Consider the following 20,619-nt stretch of genomic DNA (forward strand, 5'->3'; position numbering starts at 1 on the left):
GATACTGTCGTCTCAATTCTATAAATCTTTTTCCCAGCAAGATATGTAGTTGTAAAAAAATGGTCTTTCTGATCAGCCTGTACTAGAAAGAGAATTGTTCAAAATAAGAAATATTTGCTTATTAATACCTTGTTAACATTTGTTGTGTAGCATATTTTACTTATTTACAGTATTTAGTATTGCTTAATGCTCTAAGGCATCCCTCTAAATTATTTGGATACATGATGGGTATTTCTAAACTGGTATATCAAGGATCCACTCCTGGGTCCCATCTCCTTCTTGCATGCTAGGATAAGATCTTAGTGTGTATCATCTTCCCACTCACATTGTTTTCTGCTGAACAGAAACCGAGTGTGCAGGCAAGGAGGGAATCATAATGCCTTTCAATAGGGGCGAGTTCTGTGGGGTACAATATGGAGTTCATCTGGTAATGTGTCCAATTAAATACTGTAGTCAGGGTATTTCATATAATTGGTGTTAATGCTAGTCAGCATTTTACAGTCCTCTTAGAAATAAGAGTTAACATAAGCCTTGATCCTTGTACAGTCACCTTGCTTTCATATGGATATGCATCCCAGGATGTTTCCAGCAGAGGGAATTCTGGATTTCCTTTGAACAAACACAAACACCAAACAGAGCAGCTGGCAGGGGTTACTGCCCCCTGGAATAACCAGAGGTAGGCTGGGATGGAAATGAATTCCCAGCTTGGGAAGTCAGTGCATTGTGATTCATAATTCCTCTATTCTGAAGATATCGGAAGTCTTACACCTGGAGAACTGAAACTAGACGGTCAATTTTTACTGTATGGCATTTCTAGCTTTCCTGACAAGAACTTAGTTTTGTAGTTTCTGCTAAGTAGAATATGATGAGTTAATAGAAGTTGTTTTAGCACTGATTTTAAGTTGTTTTAAGAACAGCTGAGTCACATCTTCCCTTTCCTGCAGTCAAAACATGTACTTCCATTTCCATACTCACAAAACTAAAGATAGGTAAAAATCAAAGTACTTACCTGTTTTTGAGAAGCATGTAATATCAGAGAGTTAACCATTTTGTAAACACAAGAATGTAGAGCTTAGAAACCAAACCATTCCTGTGAAAAATAAATGAAATGCTCAGAGAGGGCTTTGTCTCTGTTCTCCTTCTGGAAGACTAACTTCTGAACTCGGTATTGCATAATAAAATCTGATAAATTATGTTAGGCTTATATTCTTCTATTGTCTGCAGCTTTTCTCTGCACTTTTTGGGCTTAAGAAATAGCCCATGCTATTGGGCTAGTGATGGACATAAGATAAAAAATCTATAGACATTTAGAGTGCTATTTTTTAATTCTTCAGACAGTATTTGGATTGCTTGATAGCTCACAGGACACCCAATTTACATTCACATTCAAGTTCATGTTCATTTTCATTTTAGGGGAACACAAGCTTCACTTTATTCCAGCATTGATTGGCCCCTTCCTGGAAGTGACCTTGATCCCTCAGCCAGACCTGAGGAATGTAATGATTCCCATTTTCCATGACATGATGGACTGGGAGCAAAGGCGAAGTGGCAACTTTAAACAGGTACTGTATGTGAAGCAGTTTGTAAAACAGGACTGAAATTCAAGCACTTCAGAGAGTGCTGGTCCCCAACCATTAGTGGTTCAGGGTGGAGAAGGTAGCCACAACATTATACCTGTTGGAGAGGGACTACCAGGGTTTTCTCTTTTTACTCTCTGTAGGGGTAGTAAGATTCTCCAATTAATATTACCATGTTAGTAATGTAGGATGAGGGATAAAATCCATGGCTTGCAGAAGTGATGAACAAAACTTGAGTTTTCTTCAACAGGCAGATTTTGATGTGGTGGTTTTTCATCTATGCTTTACAGCAGTACAGACTACTGGTTAGATAGGATTCCAACTAGCTTCCCTTCTGGTTAGTATGAAAAAAGATCAGATGGTCCTTCTGAGGAATGTTCTTCTGTAAGGATCCAAGTATTCTTGCTGCTCAAACACCTTCTTAACAGGCTAGGAAGGAAAGACCAAGTGTGCCATCTGCTCCCGCAGCTCCCACTCAGTTCTTTCAGACTGCCTTAAACCATTTCTCAGTGCCCTCCTTCCTGCTGCTTCAAGTGAAGGAAAGCAGAAATATTTGAATTACTCTCAGGCAATCATAATGCTTAGGGTGGGAGCTGTATCTGAAACACAAAACAAACTATTAAGAATGGAGGAGTGCATGTGATGTAAGTAGGTAGCTTTGCATTATCAATATATAAGCTGATTGTTAAAAATCACCATAGAAATGTTAACAAGGAATGAGAAGGAAAAAATCCACTTGTTCTGCTTCTTTGTGTTTTCAGCTTGGGTTTAAATGTAAATTGTAATAGATTTATTCTCTAATAAAATATCTTGACAACAGCTTGGTTTCTCCCCTAGATTTGTGGTTGCTAATATATTACTGCTAAAAAGGAGGTTTGAAATATTAACACACAGTGTAGCCTTACCTCTATATTTTTTATAATTGAGACACTTAAAAATATGCATTGAAGAAGTCATTAGCCACCAGATATATTCCTTAAGTTTCTTTGATAGCTAATACGTAAATCCAGCAAATTGGATTTCTAACCAAATACACTGGCAGGTAAGGAAGGTTGGGAAAGTAAGTCTGAGCCCCCAAGTGTTCTGAACACCACATATATTTATAAAAATTAATTTATAAAGAGTGGGGTGCAGGTCAAAAATGATGATATTTTTCTTGAAGTCTAAGAAAATGGCTTGCGCTTATAACCCAGCAGTGAGAATTCAGGCAATTTATTTGGGCTGTGTGGTTTTTGTCTGACTCCATAAATAGATAGCTGCCTTAGCAGCAGCAAATGCTACTCAGCCTGTAGTTTTAAAGTCACGTTGCTCAATTTAAATTAGCTCCCTCCCTCAGGAAAAAAAAAAAAAAAAACACCACCAAAAAAAGAAAACCCCACAAACCTTGGGAATGATAACAGCTTCAAAGACATGAAGTGACTTACCATCAGATTTACATGATTGACCAGTAATTCCGAGATATGCATTTAGCAAAGTCCCTTACATAAAAACAAATCTTCCCTGAATTTTCTCTAATCTTATTAAAGGAAAAAGAAGCTGTTTACAGCACACTTATATGTTGCAGGTGGAAGCAAAACTGATTGACAAACTGGACAGCCTAATGTCGGAAGGTAAAGGTGACGAAACATACCGAGAGCTCTTCAACAGTATGTGAGTAATATATTTATCTTATGCTAATTCCTTGAGTTTGGTTGGCTGTATCAGATACTAATGTCATTGTAGAGAAGTAATGCTTAAAACAGTTGTAAATCTCGTTTTTTCTTTTTTTTTTTTTCCTGAAAATCTGAGGAATAAAACATTTTATGGTGTTGTATGGCATCTGTAAAGTCTGGCTGTACTCCTTGCATACAGCTATAATTGGGAAAGGCTAAATCTGTTATATCACAGAACATTATCTTTCTCTACCTGCTAATTTTAAAATCAGAAAAGCAAGAAATGCTTCATAATTGCATAGGGTGCAGGTAGAGCTTAAATGGAACATTTTGAAAACCAGGCATGAGAATTCAACAAAAAGCTGTTTAATAAGTAATTTTCTATTGCCAGAAACTTGTACTCATCTGTGTAATGTCACTTGTTGATTTCTTGATTGATGTATACAATTTTATTTATTCTGATAAGATTATTTCTTATTCTTTTCTTTTATAAATTACTTGTTAAGCTTTTAGTATGTTCTAATAAATAACATATCACTGAAATCTAATAGGAAAAGCTAATAATAATGCTGAAGTCCCTAAGGTTGCCCATAAGTTTTCCCATTGACTGAAATAAATGATTGTCACAGAGTACAAGTACAAAGTAACTAACTGAACTCTGTCTCTGTTGTCCTCAGAACTCAATTCCACCTAAGTGGAAGATTTCACTTATTTCTGGTGTGTTTAGTAGGAGATGTATTGTCCCTCTTCAGGATTCCAAGCTGTGTATTCTTCCATACTATAAACGCATGATCTTTTTCTGTTTATATGGCTTCTTAACCATTCCTTCTTCTTAAGTGTTGGTTTTAGCTCTATTGTCTTTGCTTAAGTAACAACATTCAGATCTCAGTGTCTGTGAATAGCAAACGTATAATAATCTGTAATTGTATTCAGTTGAAAAAAATAGAGTTCCTAAATATTTATCATTTACAGAAGCAAAAGTGGGTAGAGAGATTAGGCAGAATATTATGGAAATGGATGAATAATAGTAAATAACAGTACAGTATGATAAAGCAGAAGTTTCTTGTAATTATTCATAAAATTTTTCATAATCTGAGTAAAGAAAATAAAAGGTAAGATGATTTCAATATTTTAGTAACACAGTATTCTAACTTCAAAATTAAGTCATTAAGGGAAAAGCTCTAATTATAAAATGAAGTATAAATGCATTCTCGTGCAAAATACATCAGAATGTCTGCACTGAAATAACTTAAAATTCTATAAGAAAGCATATTAGTATGAAATATAGTTCCTAATATTTTTTACGGTTTTGAGTTAGATTTAAACTGGGGGATGTTAAACAAGATACAGTGAAAAATGGTGAGAGCCTTTTATAAATCTAAATGCTGAAGACATAGTCATAGTAATTTAAATTGTAAAATGTCTCACAGCATCAGTATACTTGTTTCTGTTCTGGTATAACAGAAGTTAAAACTAAATTCTTTGGGAATTTTCAGAGTAACTGCTCAAGTTCACTTCCAGTTTAAGAAAAAATAGTATTTATCATTAGTTTTTTATCTGAGTTTGATTTGACTCCATACATTAACACCTCTCAAGAGGAGAGCTTGCAGAAGATACTAATCTAAAATGGAGGATGACCAGGGTATGTGAAGGAAAATGATTAAAATCAGATGGACAGTTTAGGGAGCTGAATGCAGCTAGCCTGAGATTTCTTTTTTTTATTTCTTCCATGGGTAATTTAAGATAAGCAATATTAGAGTGTCTGTAGAGAGTGCAAGAAAGCAGACTTGTTTAGGCTGAAGTGAGAGAGATGTGGTATGTACCCAAGGACTGTGAAACAGTAATACAGTTTTGCAGCAAGCAGTGGTTTTGTAGTCTTTAATGAAAGCAAATGCTGCAATATTACCTGATCTTTCTGAAGATTCGGCATGGTTGGTTTTAATAGGTACAGTTGTGAGCCAAGGGGATGCACACACCTACTTTGGATACAGTCTAGTAACTGCAGTGGGTGTGACACTTCCAGGTTTTGTCATGCTTTTTGTTTATTTTGTCTGAATCGGAAAATGAATTTAAACTTCTCAACTTCCACGTTAATTGCTTTTTTTCCAGAGATAATCGCTGCATCTTTCCTTTGAACGTCTTCTCTTTTCAAGGACAAATTATGAGCATTTTTGGACGTATCTAAAATATTATGTGCTTAGATTTCACTGCTTATAATGGAATTATCTTTATCAAATGAAAAGACATAATGAAAGTAGGGGAAGATGACTGCTGTTTGTTTTGAATCAATGTCTTTCTAGGGACTTGAACGTGACCACTCCGTGGTTAGCTCCTGATGTCATTTGAAGAGCTGCAAAGCATGGAGTAGTGAACATTTTGCTATCATGAGAAACTAGATGTTGTAATTGCTACCCAGTGTAATCGTGGTATGAAAGGTGTCCTGATCTACATTTACACTGTAACACTGCAATTGAATTCCTGAGTTAATTAGCACAGGGAAAAGAATGATTTCACTTCATTAAGCAGTTGGTGGTTAGAACAAAATCCTTGGAAGCCAAGATATATACTCAACTAGCTCTTTTGTTCTGAATCTGATGGATGCTGACAGTTCATTACTTCTGTAGCTGTATTCTAGTTTGGCCTAACACAAGCCATTTCAGGTTTGGAGGTTAGGTGGCCACATTATCGAAGCACAAAACCTGGGCTTGTGAGCTCCACTGGGTGCCTGATGACGAGGCTTCTCTTTGAAGAAATTGGAGCTGACATTCAAGCTGAGCAGGCATTTAATACTGAGCTTTGCCAGTTTGTGGGTGATTTCTCTAGCCATGAAGCTATTATATAAAAAGTGATGACTGCTACCTCTTCCGTGCTGTCTTCAGTTGCATGACTGAATTCAGCACTGCCCAGTCCATTAGACTCCATCTGGACTGAGTCTTTCAGAGCCCTTCTGAATATTTTTGTGGGGTTTGAGTAGCTCCTCACTGATCTCTGAATTTTTGCAGCAAAGTTTGACTTTGACCCATCTAACTAGGTGTGGGAACCTGTGGCTGTAGTGAGGTACCTGGAGGACTCCAAAACAGACATCCAGATGTTTTAAGGCACCTCTAGGATTAGATGCCTGTGAGTTAGTGATCTGAATAACTCTGTGGATTAGGCATATAAAATCCATTTACTACATGATTGAGCTAGCCTGAACATGGTTCTAAGCCTGGTGTTCATCCCTGGAGAGCTCTGATCCTCTGGGTCCCCCCTCCACTCTCTTATTCTTGGGAACCCAAGATTAAAAAAAAAAAACACCAAACCCCACAACTGTTCAGGTGAGCCCGTATGTTAGGCTATAGTAGCATGGATAAGGCAGAAGTGTTTTCATTGTTTCTCTGTGTTGTTTATCCCCCTTAGTGCTTTGTAGGACATAGCATCTTGGCTATGCTTTGGGACCTGTAAGTAACAGGAATTTAGTTCTATCTAGATATAGCCATGAGGAAGCCGAGGGATATATTTGAGTAGCTCTTTCATTCTAAGTGTTTGTTCTATGCGTTGTGGTGAAAGATGTATGGTGGAGAGGGGGAGGCATGCGTCAGAAGGCAAGTCATAAAATTGTTCAACTGATGACACTGATGTCAGTTTGAATAAGTGGTTTGAATGTATCTACACAACCCATTTGTAGAAATTGTATATTTATAATGAATATGCCAATACATTTATAAAGAACATGCATAAGTCAAATACAGATGAAAACTATCTGTTTTAAAAGAGAAGTCAGACTTCTGCTGTTTTTCTACAGGAACTGTAGGTAATTATTTTGATGAATTTAGGTTGAAATGTTCCTGTTTAACACAGAGTTGAAACGCAATAGAAAGGAAAAATCAGTGCAGTAATCAGTGCTTAATAATGTAACAGGGTCTACTCTTATTTCTTTTTAGACGCAAAAACTTGTATTAAAAGGAACATAAGGGCTTTAAAAGCGAATTAAGCTAGCCTGTGTATTCTGTAGGGAAAGCAGAGATGCCAGATTAGTGCTTCAGCCTCTTCTGGTTAAGGATGGCCTTGTCAGCTGTCTCTGCTAGCAGTGACAGGTAGCCAGTCTCTGAATGTGAGGGAAAGACATCTGATTGCTTCCTGAAGAGAAGTAGTGAGTCTAAGATCGATATAAGGGTGCAGAATGAAGATCAGTGTTTCCTTCTTGCTTCCAGCAGAGCACAGCTTCATTTAGGTCGAATTAGTTTGGAGAATTGCATCTGTGACATCCCCCTGTACGTAAGGAGCTGAACAGAGCTGGAGTGTATAGCTAGTGCAGTTGGCATGTAGGAGTTATTGGGCGCTGTTATATGTTTGGTGAAATTTGGACGTAGGAGTTTTATGGGACTGAACATGCTCAGTATAGATGAAGGTCAGTGGAGCTGACAACTTGCCCACTGCAGACAGAAGGTTCGGAGATGCTATTAACAACTCTCTAAAAAGCTCTGAGTATATGGATGTGGCAATTTTCAGAGACTTCTAAGGAAACCATACCTGAGTGCATTTTCAGGGAGACTGCTAAAATATCTCCACGGGCATGTCATCCATCTGAGGTCCTGCACCAAAGCATAAAAGTAACACAACTCTGTAGATAAATATTTCCTTGTTCATTCTCAGAGAGGAAATGTTGGGAATTCATGACCAAATGATTAATATTTGATAAACTTAAGCAGTGAAAATCAGAGGCCTGTAACAGAAAGAAATATTAAGTGAAATTTTACTGACGGCTCCGCTTACAACACCATTTTGAAATCTTTTCACTTTAATGTGTAATCTGCATTTACACTAGTGTAAGAACTCAACACAACAGTTTTCAATAAAGAATCTTATGACAATTTAAGCTAATGGAATTTTACATGTGTATGATAGTATGTTCTCAGAAAGAAATGTTAAGTGAAGAGGGGGAATCACCTTATTAAAATCCCTTCCCCATTCTTAAATTTCATGCATACTGAAATATTAGAGGGGAGAGGAGGAAAAATCTTTGTTAAAAAAGTTGAGGTCCGACTGAGAAGGTATATTGAGTTGATAAATATTCTTTTCCAGGTACATCTTTAAACTCCCCATTTTCTGATGTATCAGCATGAAATTAATATATAAATTTTATGTGTTCTTTGGGATATTAATATATTCTGAAAATTAGGTATTTGATATATTTTAACCTGATGCAGCTAATACAAAAATCATTTGTTTTGTCAATGCTTCCTGGACTAGAATTCCACTTTTTGGTCCTTATCCTAGGTAAGACATTGTTTGCAAATTGTGCTTCTTGGGAGGGTGTTTATAAAAGAAAACCTAATTATCGAAGATGTTGCTAAGGTATTAAGGTACTGGTAAAAGCAGAGTGGTTGTCATAGTGACAGTTAAAAATAAACGGTGAAATTGTTCTGGCTTTTTTTTTTTTCAGTCTGCTGAAGAAAATTGAGCGGGAAACATGGAGGGAAAGTGGCGTTTCGTTAATCGCCACTGTGACTCGCCTCATGGAGAGGTTACTGGACTACAGGTGAGTGATTATCACAATTTATAAGTAGGGTTGTCATCTTCAAAATATTAGGAGGCAAATATGGTGATCTTCCGCAAATGGTGACTGCACATGGACACATCAACTGTACGTGCTCAGGATCTCTGACAGCAGCTGCTTAATCAACAGGAAAATGAGACAAGCTAGCTGCAAACCAGCCAAGTAGCCTCCCCATGGTGTGAAAATCCAGTGGCTTGCACGAGTTTCCTATCAAGGAATATAGGAACTTTCGGTAGTAAGTTAGTGACTCAAGCCTGTCTGAAGACACAGAGCTCAATACTAATCACCTGACAGTTGTTTTACCGAATATGTAAAATTCTTATCACTACGTCAATCATGCTTAGTTGTAATGTCAGCCAGCACAGTAAGTATGTATACAAAGATGTGATCTCTGGGTGAGAAGCTCGCATCTGACTGTACCACATGAACAAAGGAGAGGGAAATAAGAGACGTATACTCCCTTTTAGGAGTGGGAGACTAAGAGGGGTTTTCTCAGTCACTTGTGAAGTCCGTGTAGAAACTTCAGATTTCAGCTTAGTCCTTATTGCCATCAGTTGTAGCACTCTGTAGAGTTTAAGTGTTAGTTTTTTCCCCCGATTCCATGGAGGACACATGGTAAGACCTGGTACTGCACTTGCAGTCCTCACTGATAGTTTGAAAGAAAGCTATTTTGTCAACAAAGAGACCGAACTCTCAAATTCTAGAAGCCTGGCAGTCCTATTCCTCTTCAGGGACTGGCTGGATTACAACCTCCAGGGCTATCAATCCAATATCTTTCAAAACAGTTGTGCATAGTCGTGGTTATGAGATTATTTGGGACAATCATTTAGCTCATGTATGCAAGAATGTTTTAAAATTACGTTAGATTTCTTCTAGTGACTGCATGGTGATGTCTGCCTGTTATTTTTTTACTCCAGTATGGTTATACTGACGCTATTTTTCCCTTTGTGAAAGTCAAACTCTATCTGATTCCATTTTAACTTTTGACTTGGGCATCAGATCTGTTGCCTTCCCAAACAATAAATGACACTAATTATAAAGTGGTACTGAGGAAAATTTGGTGGATCTTGGAGCATTTGACAGAAGAGGTCAGTGTCATTCTGTTTTTTCACAGAGGAGGAACCAATTTAGATGTACACTGTCTCTGAAGAAAGCAGACTCATCCCTGCTCATTCCCTCATTCACATCACCCTCTTTCTTGTGCCAACACAAGTGTTTGTGCTGCACTTTGGTGATCTGACTGACGTGGGCTAAAACTAACCCAGCAAAAGATGCTGCCTAACCTGTATCTCTTCCTGAGATTTGTGCAGGCAGCAGTGCAGGACTGGGAATGAGTGACTGAGAGGAAGAGGGGAGCAGGACTGCCTCTTCTGGCAGTCATCCTGGCTTCTGCTGGCATGATTTGAGCACAAAGTATGAAGAAACCAAGTCACCTAGCGAATCAATGACAGAGCCAGAAAAAAACATTGACTTTCTTGACTGTGAGGTATTCCATGTCCTAGAAAAGGAGGCATGAAATCCCTTACACACCTGGGTCAGCTCTTCACCCAAATTCCTTTGGGTTGCATCATTTCGGTCAGCTTGCTGAGCCAAATATGTCTGTTTTCTGAGGTATGCTTCACTGTAAGAGGATAAACGTCTTCCTTTTGACTTTCATTACTTTCTGTTTTAGGGACTGCATGAAAATGGGAGAAGTGGACGGCAAAAAGATTGGCTGCACTGTTAGCCTTTTGGTTTGTATAATACTTTTTCTTTCCCCTTTTTATTTCAGTTGAGCATTTTCTGGTATACAGCCACATCTGAATAGAAGGTACCTTGCTTCTTGATGCAGTTTGAGTGGAAGTTGACAGAATAACATTGCACTTAGGATCACTGATTTTTTTTTCACGGTGAAATTGATAAAGTGGGGAGTTAGTCTTCCTTGGCATTTTATAGTTGGGCTCTGAGAGATCTCCAATACTGCTTTATTCAGTTTTCAGTGTCTTCCTACTGGATAAACTTCACCAAAGTATTTTCCAAGTTTAATTGGTCTCTGAGTTCATAGAAACAAACAAGCCTTTCCTCCTTCCCGAAACTCAACAAAACTTACATGATTTCTCCTGTTTCCTTTCTTCCCCAATAACTGATGCAAGTTGGTTCTTATGACATATAATATGGGATATCTTCTGAAGACTGCAGGCTATCGATTCTCTTCCCAATAGAAGAGCCAGAAATGCTGCTCAAGACCTGCTCTTGTCATGTTATCATCATTACAACAAACCAACAGTGCAAATTCACAGTATGAAAAAGATTTCATTTTTGTTTACAAGATGCATTTTGGTTCTAGGCCAGTTTCCCCTGACAAGTTTGTTGACTTCCGTTAACCTTGGAAAGTTTCCATTTTCATGGTGAATGTTTTGGAAAGCTGTATTTTTAGCCAGGGGAAAAAACAGAATAAGCTGACTTGTAATTCTGTATTTTTGACGTCAGTGAAACAATTTGGGATCACTTCTAAGTAGCAGTTATACATAAGGGAATAAAGGGTTTCTTCAATAGGAAAATAGTGCTCTCTAAATAGGGATGATGTTTACTACGTAGCCATAGAGCAGCTGGCTTTCTGTCAGAATATCTGGCATGATCTGAATTCTGTAAAGCACCTGGATCATTTTCATCCTATCAATAAGGAGTTTTTAAACTATTATTAGCAAATCATCCAAGATTTGCACAAAAAGAAAATTCAAATATTTAAAAACCCCAAAACACCATAATACTTTTTAATGGGATTTTCAATGACTTGTACTAAGGCGGATTTCATATCGTAATTATTTTCAGACAGATTTTAATACTATTTGCACACCAGAGAAACAAAGAATGCTAGATTTTGAAAAGGAAATTTCAATTACGGAAGTAGCACACAAATTTTAAGACATTTGCTTGCCCATATGATGGCTGAACTGGTTGTCATCTCAAAAGATGTTTCATGCAACGAGTAATTAGAGGAATGTATAATGTTAAAATTATTTGAAGTCCAGAGAAGGAAGCAATATTTCATTTTTTCCCACTACTTTGAAGGTATTCTGACTTCCAAAGATAAGAGGACTGGTTGACATGAAGAGAGAATTTTTATGTTGTTTTGCCATAGAGGTATATGCTGTTCTTCCAGAAAATAGAATTGTCCAAGTTAACCAAGTTATCAAATTAACTAGAATTATGCCACATCATGAAATATGCAGAAGGAGTATGTACCAGCAGCAATAACTTAGATGAAAGGAGAAGGTGGGAACTTGTTTCCTACTCTCCCCACCCTCTGGATCATCTGGAGTAGGTTTCACATTAGTAATGCTTGTTTGGAAAAGCTTGTTTAAGAGGTGCCTAATGGAGTTAGTTCCTTATGCATAAGAATCACCTAACTCCAATTTGAAAGTTGAATTTCTAATGAAAGAACTCTGTCATCAGAGTTGTACAAAAGCATTGAAAGTATATCGAATAACTTTTGGTAACTCCCTAGGAGTTTTTCTCAGGCATATCTGGTCCTCATTAGGGTTTGATATTTAATTGATATTTCAGGTTCTATTAATTTAAAATTATATCTTCTTTTTAGAAAGAGGACATTTTCCTGTGATGCTCTATGCTGGCATATGACATCATGCTATTTAATAAATATATGTCCACATTGCCTGCTTGAATGTTGTTTTCAAGCTGTTTTTTCTTAGGAAAAAAGTCTTTATTAATTAGGGAAGTCTACTTTTCACATCATGTCCCCTTTTGAAGACTACATCTGTTATATTTTATCTCTTGAAATAGTTTCTTGAAAAATCACACGACACCTTTACTAGCACAATGTATTTCCTGAGCTGCGACTGGGTTGTCTTGCTGTGGTCTGCCTTACAGACCAACTGGACATTGTCAGAGATGAGCTGCAGAGAAGAACCAGTTGATTCGTGTAGTTTAGACTTGTGACAAGTACTGGAGCCTTTAGTGCTTAGGGGTAAGAGCCAAGTCTAGTACTGCAGTTCAGTGCCGTATTTTGTCTTAATCTTTGTGCTTTATTGCTCGCAATTTTGTATTGTAGATTATGCTTTTTTTCAGACAGGTAAATATGAACATGTAAGCAGATATTTTCTCTTCTAAAGAGAAGCATCTGTTCCTGCTCTACACCTTGTGGGAGGAAAAGAGAAGTCCTTGGATCATAAATGCCAGATGGTGGCCTAAAGGGGGCATGTCATTTCAGAGCTATTGATACGTAGTCATTTTCTCAAGTCAGTTAAAAAAATACTTTCTCTATAACGTTTTTATTTTGATATTTTCATAATGTTCCTCCCAGCTTTCTTTTTGATAATAACTCAATTTAGGAAACAGTAGCACAGAATAAGAATACTGTACGATAGGGGAAAAATTTTGGCCACTCACCTTAAGTTCAAAATAGTACGTGATTTGAATAATAGAACAGAAATTGTTAATTGCTAATGAGGACCAGTGCTAGATTCTTCTATCCTATAAATTTTTATTAACCAAAGTAGATTATCCTGAACATTAAGTATGGCTAGGAGGGGAACTCTAGCTACACGTCCATAGTGAGTACAGCAACACTTGTGAACAGTGCTCCAGGGTTGTGCTTCTCTCCCTATAACTTTTTCATACTTTGTTTTAGGGCTTGCAAATAAATAATTAATGTTTTGAACTAAGAGTTTGATGTTGCATCCCATATTTTATCCATGTAACAATAAATAGCAGTTATACATCTAGAAATTTTTAGCCATTTCTAGAAATTTTGTCCTGGATATCACTTTAGAGTGCAACTTTGTATATTTCTATCATGCAATGCAATATCTATGTGTCAGTTACCAGTTCCCAGTATCAGTTAGGGCTGAAGAAATCAAGTTTTTCATTCGGGATTGTGCTGTTTACAATACTGAATAGTTCTTTGTAAAGCTACCAAAGTCCTTCTGGCATTTTGCTATGACAATATTGTGCTGTCAATATTTTAAAACTAACATACAGCTTTCAGCAAGACGTTAAACAGCCTAAGTAAGGCCATTATGGGTGCACTTTTTGGATGAATTAGTATTTATAAAGAAAGAACCATCAGATTTCAGTTCTATCAGGTTCTTCCTCTTATGTTCTATGAGAATTTAAATAAAAAAACATTCAGAAGCATGTTGACTTCTCTACTGAAAATTAACTATTCTATTTACTGTTTCTTAGTGTATTACTGCAATTCTGTGTAATGACTTTGTAAATGTGACTTTCAAATCTATGCAATCTATTTCTAGAGCATTACGTTTGAAGTCTTTTGTTTGTAACCACTATCATATATTTATTAACTACTACGTTTTATAACAAAATTCAATTTTATTGCAGAATTTTTACAAGACTGAACTGAACAAGGAAGAGATGTATATTCGCTATATTCATAAGCTGTATGATCTACATCTGAAAGCACAAAACTTCACAGGTAATTGAATACAAACTAGAAAAAGATATTTAGGACTGGTCCATGATTTGCAGTCTTTTGCCAACCTGTAAGCTGTATCCTCAGTGCAGAACATACCAACCCAGGCAAAACAGCTGAGTTTTCTTGCGCAATTGATCTCTCTCAAAATACGGCTTTTTTTCAGCCCCACAACTCTACTACTTGGTGTGCCATGTTGAATGTAAATGACTACTATTGTTACATGTTAGCAATAAATGTTTGATATGGTCATTCTTCACCCAAGAGGAGTAAAGTTTAGAGGAAGTTTTTATGAATCCATTTGGTAGTATCTGAGCCTATATACTTTTTTGTAATGCTGCTGGTTATCTGTTTGGTGTGGTGTTTCTACACAGCTGTGTTTCAGAACCTAACTTTTAGGTTAAAAAAAGAAAAGAAAGAAAGACCCATATCACTTACTAAGGATGAGACAGAGACCCTAAAACCTGTAACAAGTATAGCACTTTGCTGATGTCTTTCTGAATCTTCACATAGCACATTTGCAGTATTATTGTCCAGGATTTCTCAATGCGAATTTAGTGCCAGGACTGGCCATCATCTTTTAAATGAAGAAATAAGAAGATAATATGCATGATTGTTGTTTATACAACATAAAGTATACCTCATTTGGGTAAATACATGTCATCAATAATTGCTGGAGAAGATAAAATCAGTATCTCTTTAAATGAAACAATCTTTGGTTGCCAAAATATTTGATTGACCTTATAATACCTCCATCTTTTCCCCAGTGTTTGCAATTGCAACTGCGTTTGTTCAGAATGTCTCCAGAATTTTTTCCTTCTTAAAAGCAGATTAGTTGGCTAGGGGTCACTAGTAAACAGGCTACAGGTACCTGCTGCCACAGCAAATTTCCTTATGCTTTTCTGCTATCCGTAGGAAAGATCCTTCGCTTGGAATTTCCACAGTCCCTTTGCAGTTCATGGGTTTAAAGTATAGACTAGATAGCAGGATATACTAAGGAGAGATTTTCATTTCCTCATGTGACTTGGCAGTAGTGAGTCACAAGAGAGTTTTGATTATCAAACAGTATCTTTGCCACAGCTAGCTTTTGCGCCAAACTATTCATTTCCTGATTTCACATAACAGATCTTAGTAACTCTTTAAGCAACGTTGAGTTCTCTTTACACGTTGGCTGCTAATATGTGTCCAGTTTACCTTCAGCAGTGATATGAACCTGATTTTTTTAAATTGTTTTGCCATCCATTCTTATTTTAAACAGTATTTTGCTCAAAATTTATCTCCAGGACTTTATTGTATTTCCTGTGTATTTATTATTAACACGTGTGATTTTTGCATTCTTTGCCATGGTAGATTCCACGACTGTGGTGTTTTTTTTTTTTTTTTTTGCCATGAGAGCCTTAACGAGGGATTGTCTCACACCCACGGCATTGGGATAGAGACAGTCTTTCCATGAGAAAACAGACTTATGTAGTCCATTGCCTTGCCTTGTCAATCAATGACAACACACAGACCTTTTGTAAATCAGCTGATCTAAAGTACATGGGAGTAGGAAAAGAAGTTTGCTACTTCAGCAGCTTTCCTACATGTTGCACCATTAATTCGCTAACTGCATAGTTTCATTCTAGGGATGAAGCCAGCTTGCCCTTAAAATAATTCTTCTCTCCTTTCATAGTATGATTTACAGGACTGTTTCTAATAATCCTCTGTAAAAAAAAAGTCCTTTTTAATATAAAATGTAGCTTCAAATCTTTCTTTACCCAGCACTCAGTTACAGCTATAAATACAACTCTCTTGAGGCTGAAGCACATAAATGCACTGGTTCCTCTTGTGTCCCCTCAGTCACTTGAGAAGTGTAATGAGATTGTCTTTGTATCTATCCATCTTAGAAATGTTTAGTTTTTTTAATCTTTCCTGTATAAATTGAATTTCCCACATCATGAGTCAACCCTGTTTCTCTCTCCTTACTATTTTGGTACACAGCCAATAGTTACAGACCTCTCCCAAAGGTACCAATATGTTATTTGTTATGCTGGCCACTGCCAGATGTAGGATGCTGGGTAGAGGGACCCTTCAGACCTTTCATCCAGTATGGCTATTCTTATTTTAGAAACCTTCTATACACATTTATGGTAACTTGAAAAAAAATATTGGTATGGCAGACAAAAATCTGTTAAAACAAAGGACTTGCATGCCAAGTTAGAAAGGAAGGGTCATAGTGAGCTACCCTGATATGTATTTACGCTTTGCTATCTTTTGCTTCCTTATGATTTTCAATGATTTGTTGTTACCAACTTCATGGATTTTTTTAAATTGGTATATAAATGTGCTGCGTATTTTGAGTACCAAACTATAGCTTGAAACTATGACTGTTACCAGTCAAGCAGCCTGAAAGCTGTGTGATGCCAGAATTAAGATTGTCTGTGCAACTTCAGCCGTCTCCCTTGCACATATGTATTGCAGTGCAGTGTCATTCTGCACCATGCATAGCATTTTACAACATTTGAATTCAAAGCACACTCTCCCACAAACATCTGCTGCAGTGATGGTTTTTCATCCACGGGTTCTTAAGCTGGATGTGTAAGAGGAACACTACTGTTAGAAAAAACTCTGTACAGTTTGATTTAAGTCACCTGCCTTATGGGAACTCATATGGCAGAGGCAGAAGTAGGATGTGGTTGTCTGGGGCAACCTTACCTTAGAACAAAAAATACTTTAGTACTTTATAGGTACTTTTTGCCTTATGTGCAACCTATAAAACCTGCAATAAAATGAGTCCAGTAGGCAACTTCTTTCTCCAGTGCAGCACGTCTCCAGAACGTGGCCCATCTTTGTACTGACTGATGCAAAGTGGTTCTGTGAGTGGAAAAATACGACTGTGAACACTAACTTGGAAAACAATAGTGCATATGCACAGTTAGCCAAATTGAATTGTCATAACCAGTAGTAATTCTGGTGTTTCGTAATTGGCCAATGAATTGCAATAGAGAGATTAATTTAATATTAGTTTTAGTGTACCGTTTCTGAGGAATTCTTTAAATCAAAGTAAAAATAATAATAATAATTTTGATATTCCTAGATAATTTCTAGCAACCATGATCTAAAGATTACTACACAGTTCTCTGACCAGAGAGCAACAACAGGTTTGATCCTTCCAAACTTAAAAATTAAAAAAAAAAAAAAAAAAAAAATTTTGTGTGTGCACTTCTAAATTGTTATGGTAGAGTGTTAAAGCTGAGTTATCAGGGATTTATTTCTGTTATGGAAAGAATGGAGTCTATTAAGCATACATCTGCCTCTCAATTTCCCTACCAGCCCTGATCTCTTTTGGACTGTGTCCACAGTCCTTTCTACCTTCTTTCCTCTTTCTTTAATGATGTTCCTCATCCTCCAGCCCTTGTTTCCTTGCTCAGACAGCAGAGCCATTGAGAGTTTCTCATAAGCAGTAGGGAAGCAGTAGGGCTAAGCAGGAAATTGTTTCTTAATTTTTCTGTCCCCTTTGTATTGTCAGACTCCAGGAAAACTGTCCCAGTGACTCCGCTTTAAATAGTGTGTGAAAATTGTAAGCTGTATTTATTATAACTAGATAGTAGATAGTAACTCCAGAACCAGCATTACCATCTGTCTTATACTTGAAATAAATCAGTTACCCATTAAAAAGGTGCACCTCATCAGGAGCATTCACATTTCTGTGTACTTTGTTTGGCTGTATTATTTGTTTGTCGTTCGTAAGTACCATGCTATAATTTGTCTTGTAGAGGCTGCCTACACGCTCCTGCTGTACGATGAGCTGTTGGAGTGGTCTGATCGGCCACTGAGAGAATTTCTCAACTACCCCATGCAAACAGAGTGGCAACGTAAAGAGTGTCTCCATCTGACCATCATTCAAAACTTTGATAGAGGAAAGGTAAAATAGTCCTATTTTACTGAGTGGATCTGGAATGGATAGTTTATTCATGTTAGGACATTACTTCCAGGGTTGAAGTCTTTTCTCATATAGAGGGGAAGTGTTTGTCATTGCCTGATTAAGCAGTTACTTAGCGACAGAGTAGGTTTCTTCTCATCCTGTGTTTGTATCCTAGAAATCCCACACTTACATGTGAGAATAATTTGCACTTGTGTGGCAACTCACTTTGTAACTGTCAAAGCACTTTATAAAAGATAGTATAATTTCTCCCCATTTTAAAGATGGTGAAAATGAACCATATAAAGCTTACGAAATTCACTTAGTGACCAAGTGAGGAAAAAAATTCAGGCGTCTGGATTATAAGGACTATGTTTACACCTTCTAAGTCATGTTATGTCTTTCAGATTAGCAATTGCAGAATCTCTAAAAAGGAATAGGTTTTGGGAATCACAGTTCATTGTCATCACTGAGAATGCTGATTCTGAATTAAGCAAGAGTAATTATCCTGTAGTCTAAAATTTTATATATCCTTTGTGTGATGATTTGTCTTGCTGATAAACAAGCAATTCATTGCAATTTTGTGTAGCTAGTGTAATATCCATGGAGGCCTTGTAAATGTAATCAAACGGATCATCAGTTTTTTCAGAAAATTCTGTAATCAGCTTATAGAGTTTAAATTATATGGTGCAACAAAATATTTTCCAATCTACAAAGATGAAGGAGGATATGTTAAGAATGCAATTTTAAAATGTAAAAATCATACTGTGTTGAATCAATCTAATATGTAGTATCAAAAGAGATGTGTATCACTCTTGCAATGACGTGTATCTTGTGCAGTGATAGTCCTGTGAGAATCATTTATTACATAAGATCCTGTAAGAATCATTTATTAAATAAGACCAATATATTTTTGGTCCTTCAAAGAATTCATCAGTATTACTCAGCAGCTATCAGTATGTGTAGTGGACAATATGTTCAAGTATTTTCAGTTACTGGAAGTATGACTTAGTATAGAAAGAACAGACCACTAATAAATCATGAATTGTCAAACAGTTGCTTTGAAATTACTGAACATCTTTTACTTGCTTGCAGTGTTGGGAAAATGGCATTATCTTATGCAGGAAAATTGCAGAACAGTATGAGAGCTACTATGACTACAGAAACCTCAGCAAGATGAGGGTAACGTACCTGAGTACATTTCATCAGTCAAAGATCTAAAAGTTTTTTAGTTTGGGTTATAAAATATCACTTAGAAAATTAAATTTGCCACGGAATGGTCCTTAGATTTGGTTTGCAAGCTTTATTTTTTAGCTTGTGGTTTTTTTCTACAATAAATATTATAAAAAAGGAGTGTGAGCTTTTTGAAGAAAAATGGGAAAATAAATGATCTTGCAATGTTTGTACCTGTACAGCACCCCTTTCTGTGTTCATGCTTATGCAGAAAAATTATATTACAAATTCACTTTCATTGGTTTCCTATGTGCTCTTCGCTAGGAGCAGCAACATGTCTTTGCAGTTGTAATTGTGAGCAAACAGCTTGCAACAAGCAATGTACACCTTCACAATTTTTTTTATTTACTGCTTAAAAATATGGTCTGCTTCATATCATATAGCCAAAATGAATCTTTCCTGACACAGTCTTCCTGCTTTCTCTCTCATTTTTCTTAGGACTCTAAGCATTGTTTCTTCCTTCGTTCTTTCTGATACTGTATTTTAAAGATTATTCAGTCTTCCCTTTTCTTGTCTGCTTCTAATGGATTCAATTTTATATTACAGCTTCCTTTGTAAATTTTCTGTACATGTAGGATTCTTGCTGCTAGGACTGACTGAAGTATACTTAATCCAGAGCTGCTTAACAGCCTTATGCAAAATTCTCAACACAGAGCTATGTGGCAGTACTCCCTGTGATCTGCTTATTCCATATCTTTAGATATCCCAATGGCAGAATCCAATAAGCAAAAGCAAACTGACTATCATCATGTGAATAAAAAATTAGTTTATGCATGTTTAATCAATTGTATTTAATGTGTTTTGTGTTTGAATTAGGAAATATCCTTCTACTATATCTGTGCCACCTATGTTAATCCAAAAATGGAGGCGCAGGACTTTCTCACAGCAATATCACTAAGCAGCTATTGGTCTGCTTTACCTAAAATAGGGTATTACTGGGTTTTTTTCACAGTATTAAAAACTTATGAACAGAGAATGCTTTGCTGAAATACCATCAGAAAAAGGGGACTTTGAAATTAAGATCACTTTATGTCAATGTTCTGAGTGAAATAAAAGCAGGATGTATTGATCAAAAATGATGTTAATTGCTATTGCGAGGTTTTTAAAGGCACTCACATTAGATGCTTAAATCATTGGAATCTGGTATGATTTGGACACAACTCTTTTGAATATGGAAATTGGACTTTGCTGACTAAACTGACCACATTACTGCCATGTGTTTGGATGATTAGCAGATTACTGGGTCATATGTTTTAAACTGTGTTTCTATTACTTCCATTTTTCAT

General features: G+C 36.6%; 1 protein-coding gene across 1 annotated transcript in view; it reads left to right on the plus strand.

The window, feature by feature from the left end:
* DOCK4 (dedicator of cytokinesis 4) overlaps positions 1 to 20,619 on the plus strand; it is a 262,203-nt gene that overhangs the window by 213,153 nt on the left and 28,431 nt on the right. The window contains exons 31-38 of the mRNA XM_075147683.1: positions 1,414 to 1,562; positions 3,142 to 3,227; positions 8,462 to 8,488; positions 8,655 to 8,750; positions 10,441 to 10,501; positions 14,109 to 14,202; positions 17,955 to 18,103; positions 19,196 to 19,282. Coding sequence (XP_075003784.1) covers positions 1,414 to 1,562; positions 3,142 to 3,227; positions 8,462 to 8,488; positions 8,655 to 8,750; positions 10,441 to 10,501; positions 14,109 to 14,202; positions 17,955 to 18,103; positions 19,196 to 19,282 — 749 coding nt within the window. The remainder of the gene's footprint in view (positions 1 to 1,413; positions 1,563 to 3,141; positions 3,228 to 8,461; positions 8,489 to 8,654; positions 8,751 to 10,440; positions 10,502 to 14,108; positions 14,203 to 17,954; positions 18,104 to 19,195; positions 19,283 to 20,619) is intronic.

Source organism: Calonectris borealis, chromosome 1 (assembly GCF_964195595.1).
Source record: "Calonectris borealis chromosome 1, bCalBor7.hap1.2, whole genome shotgun sequence".
In the NCBI taxonomy this organism is placed as follows: domain Eukaryota; kingdom Metazoa; phylum Chordata; class Aves; order Procellariiformes; family Procellariidae; genus Calonectris; species Calonectris borealis.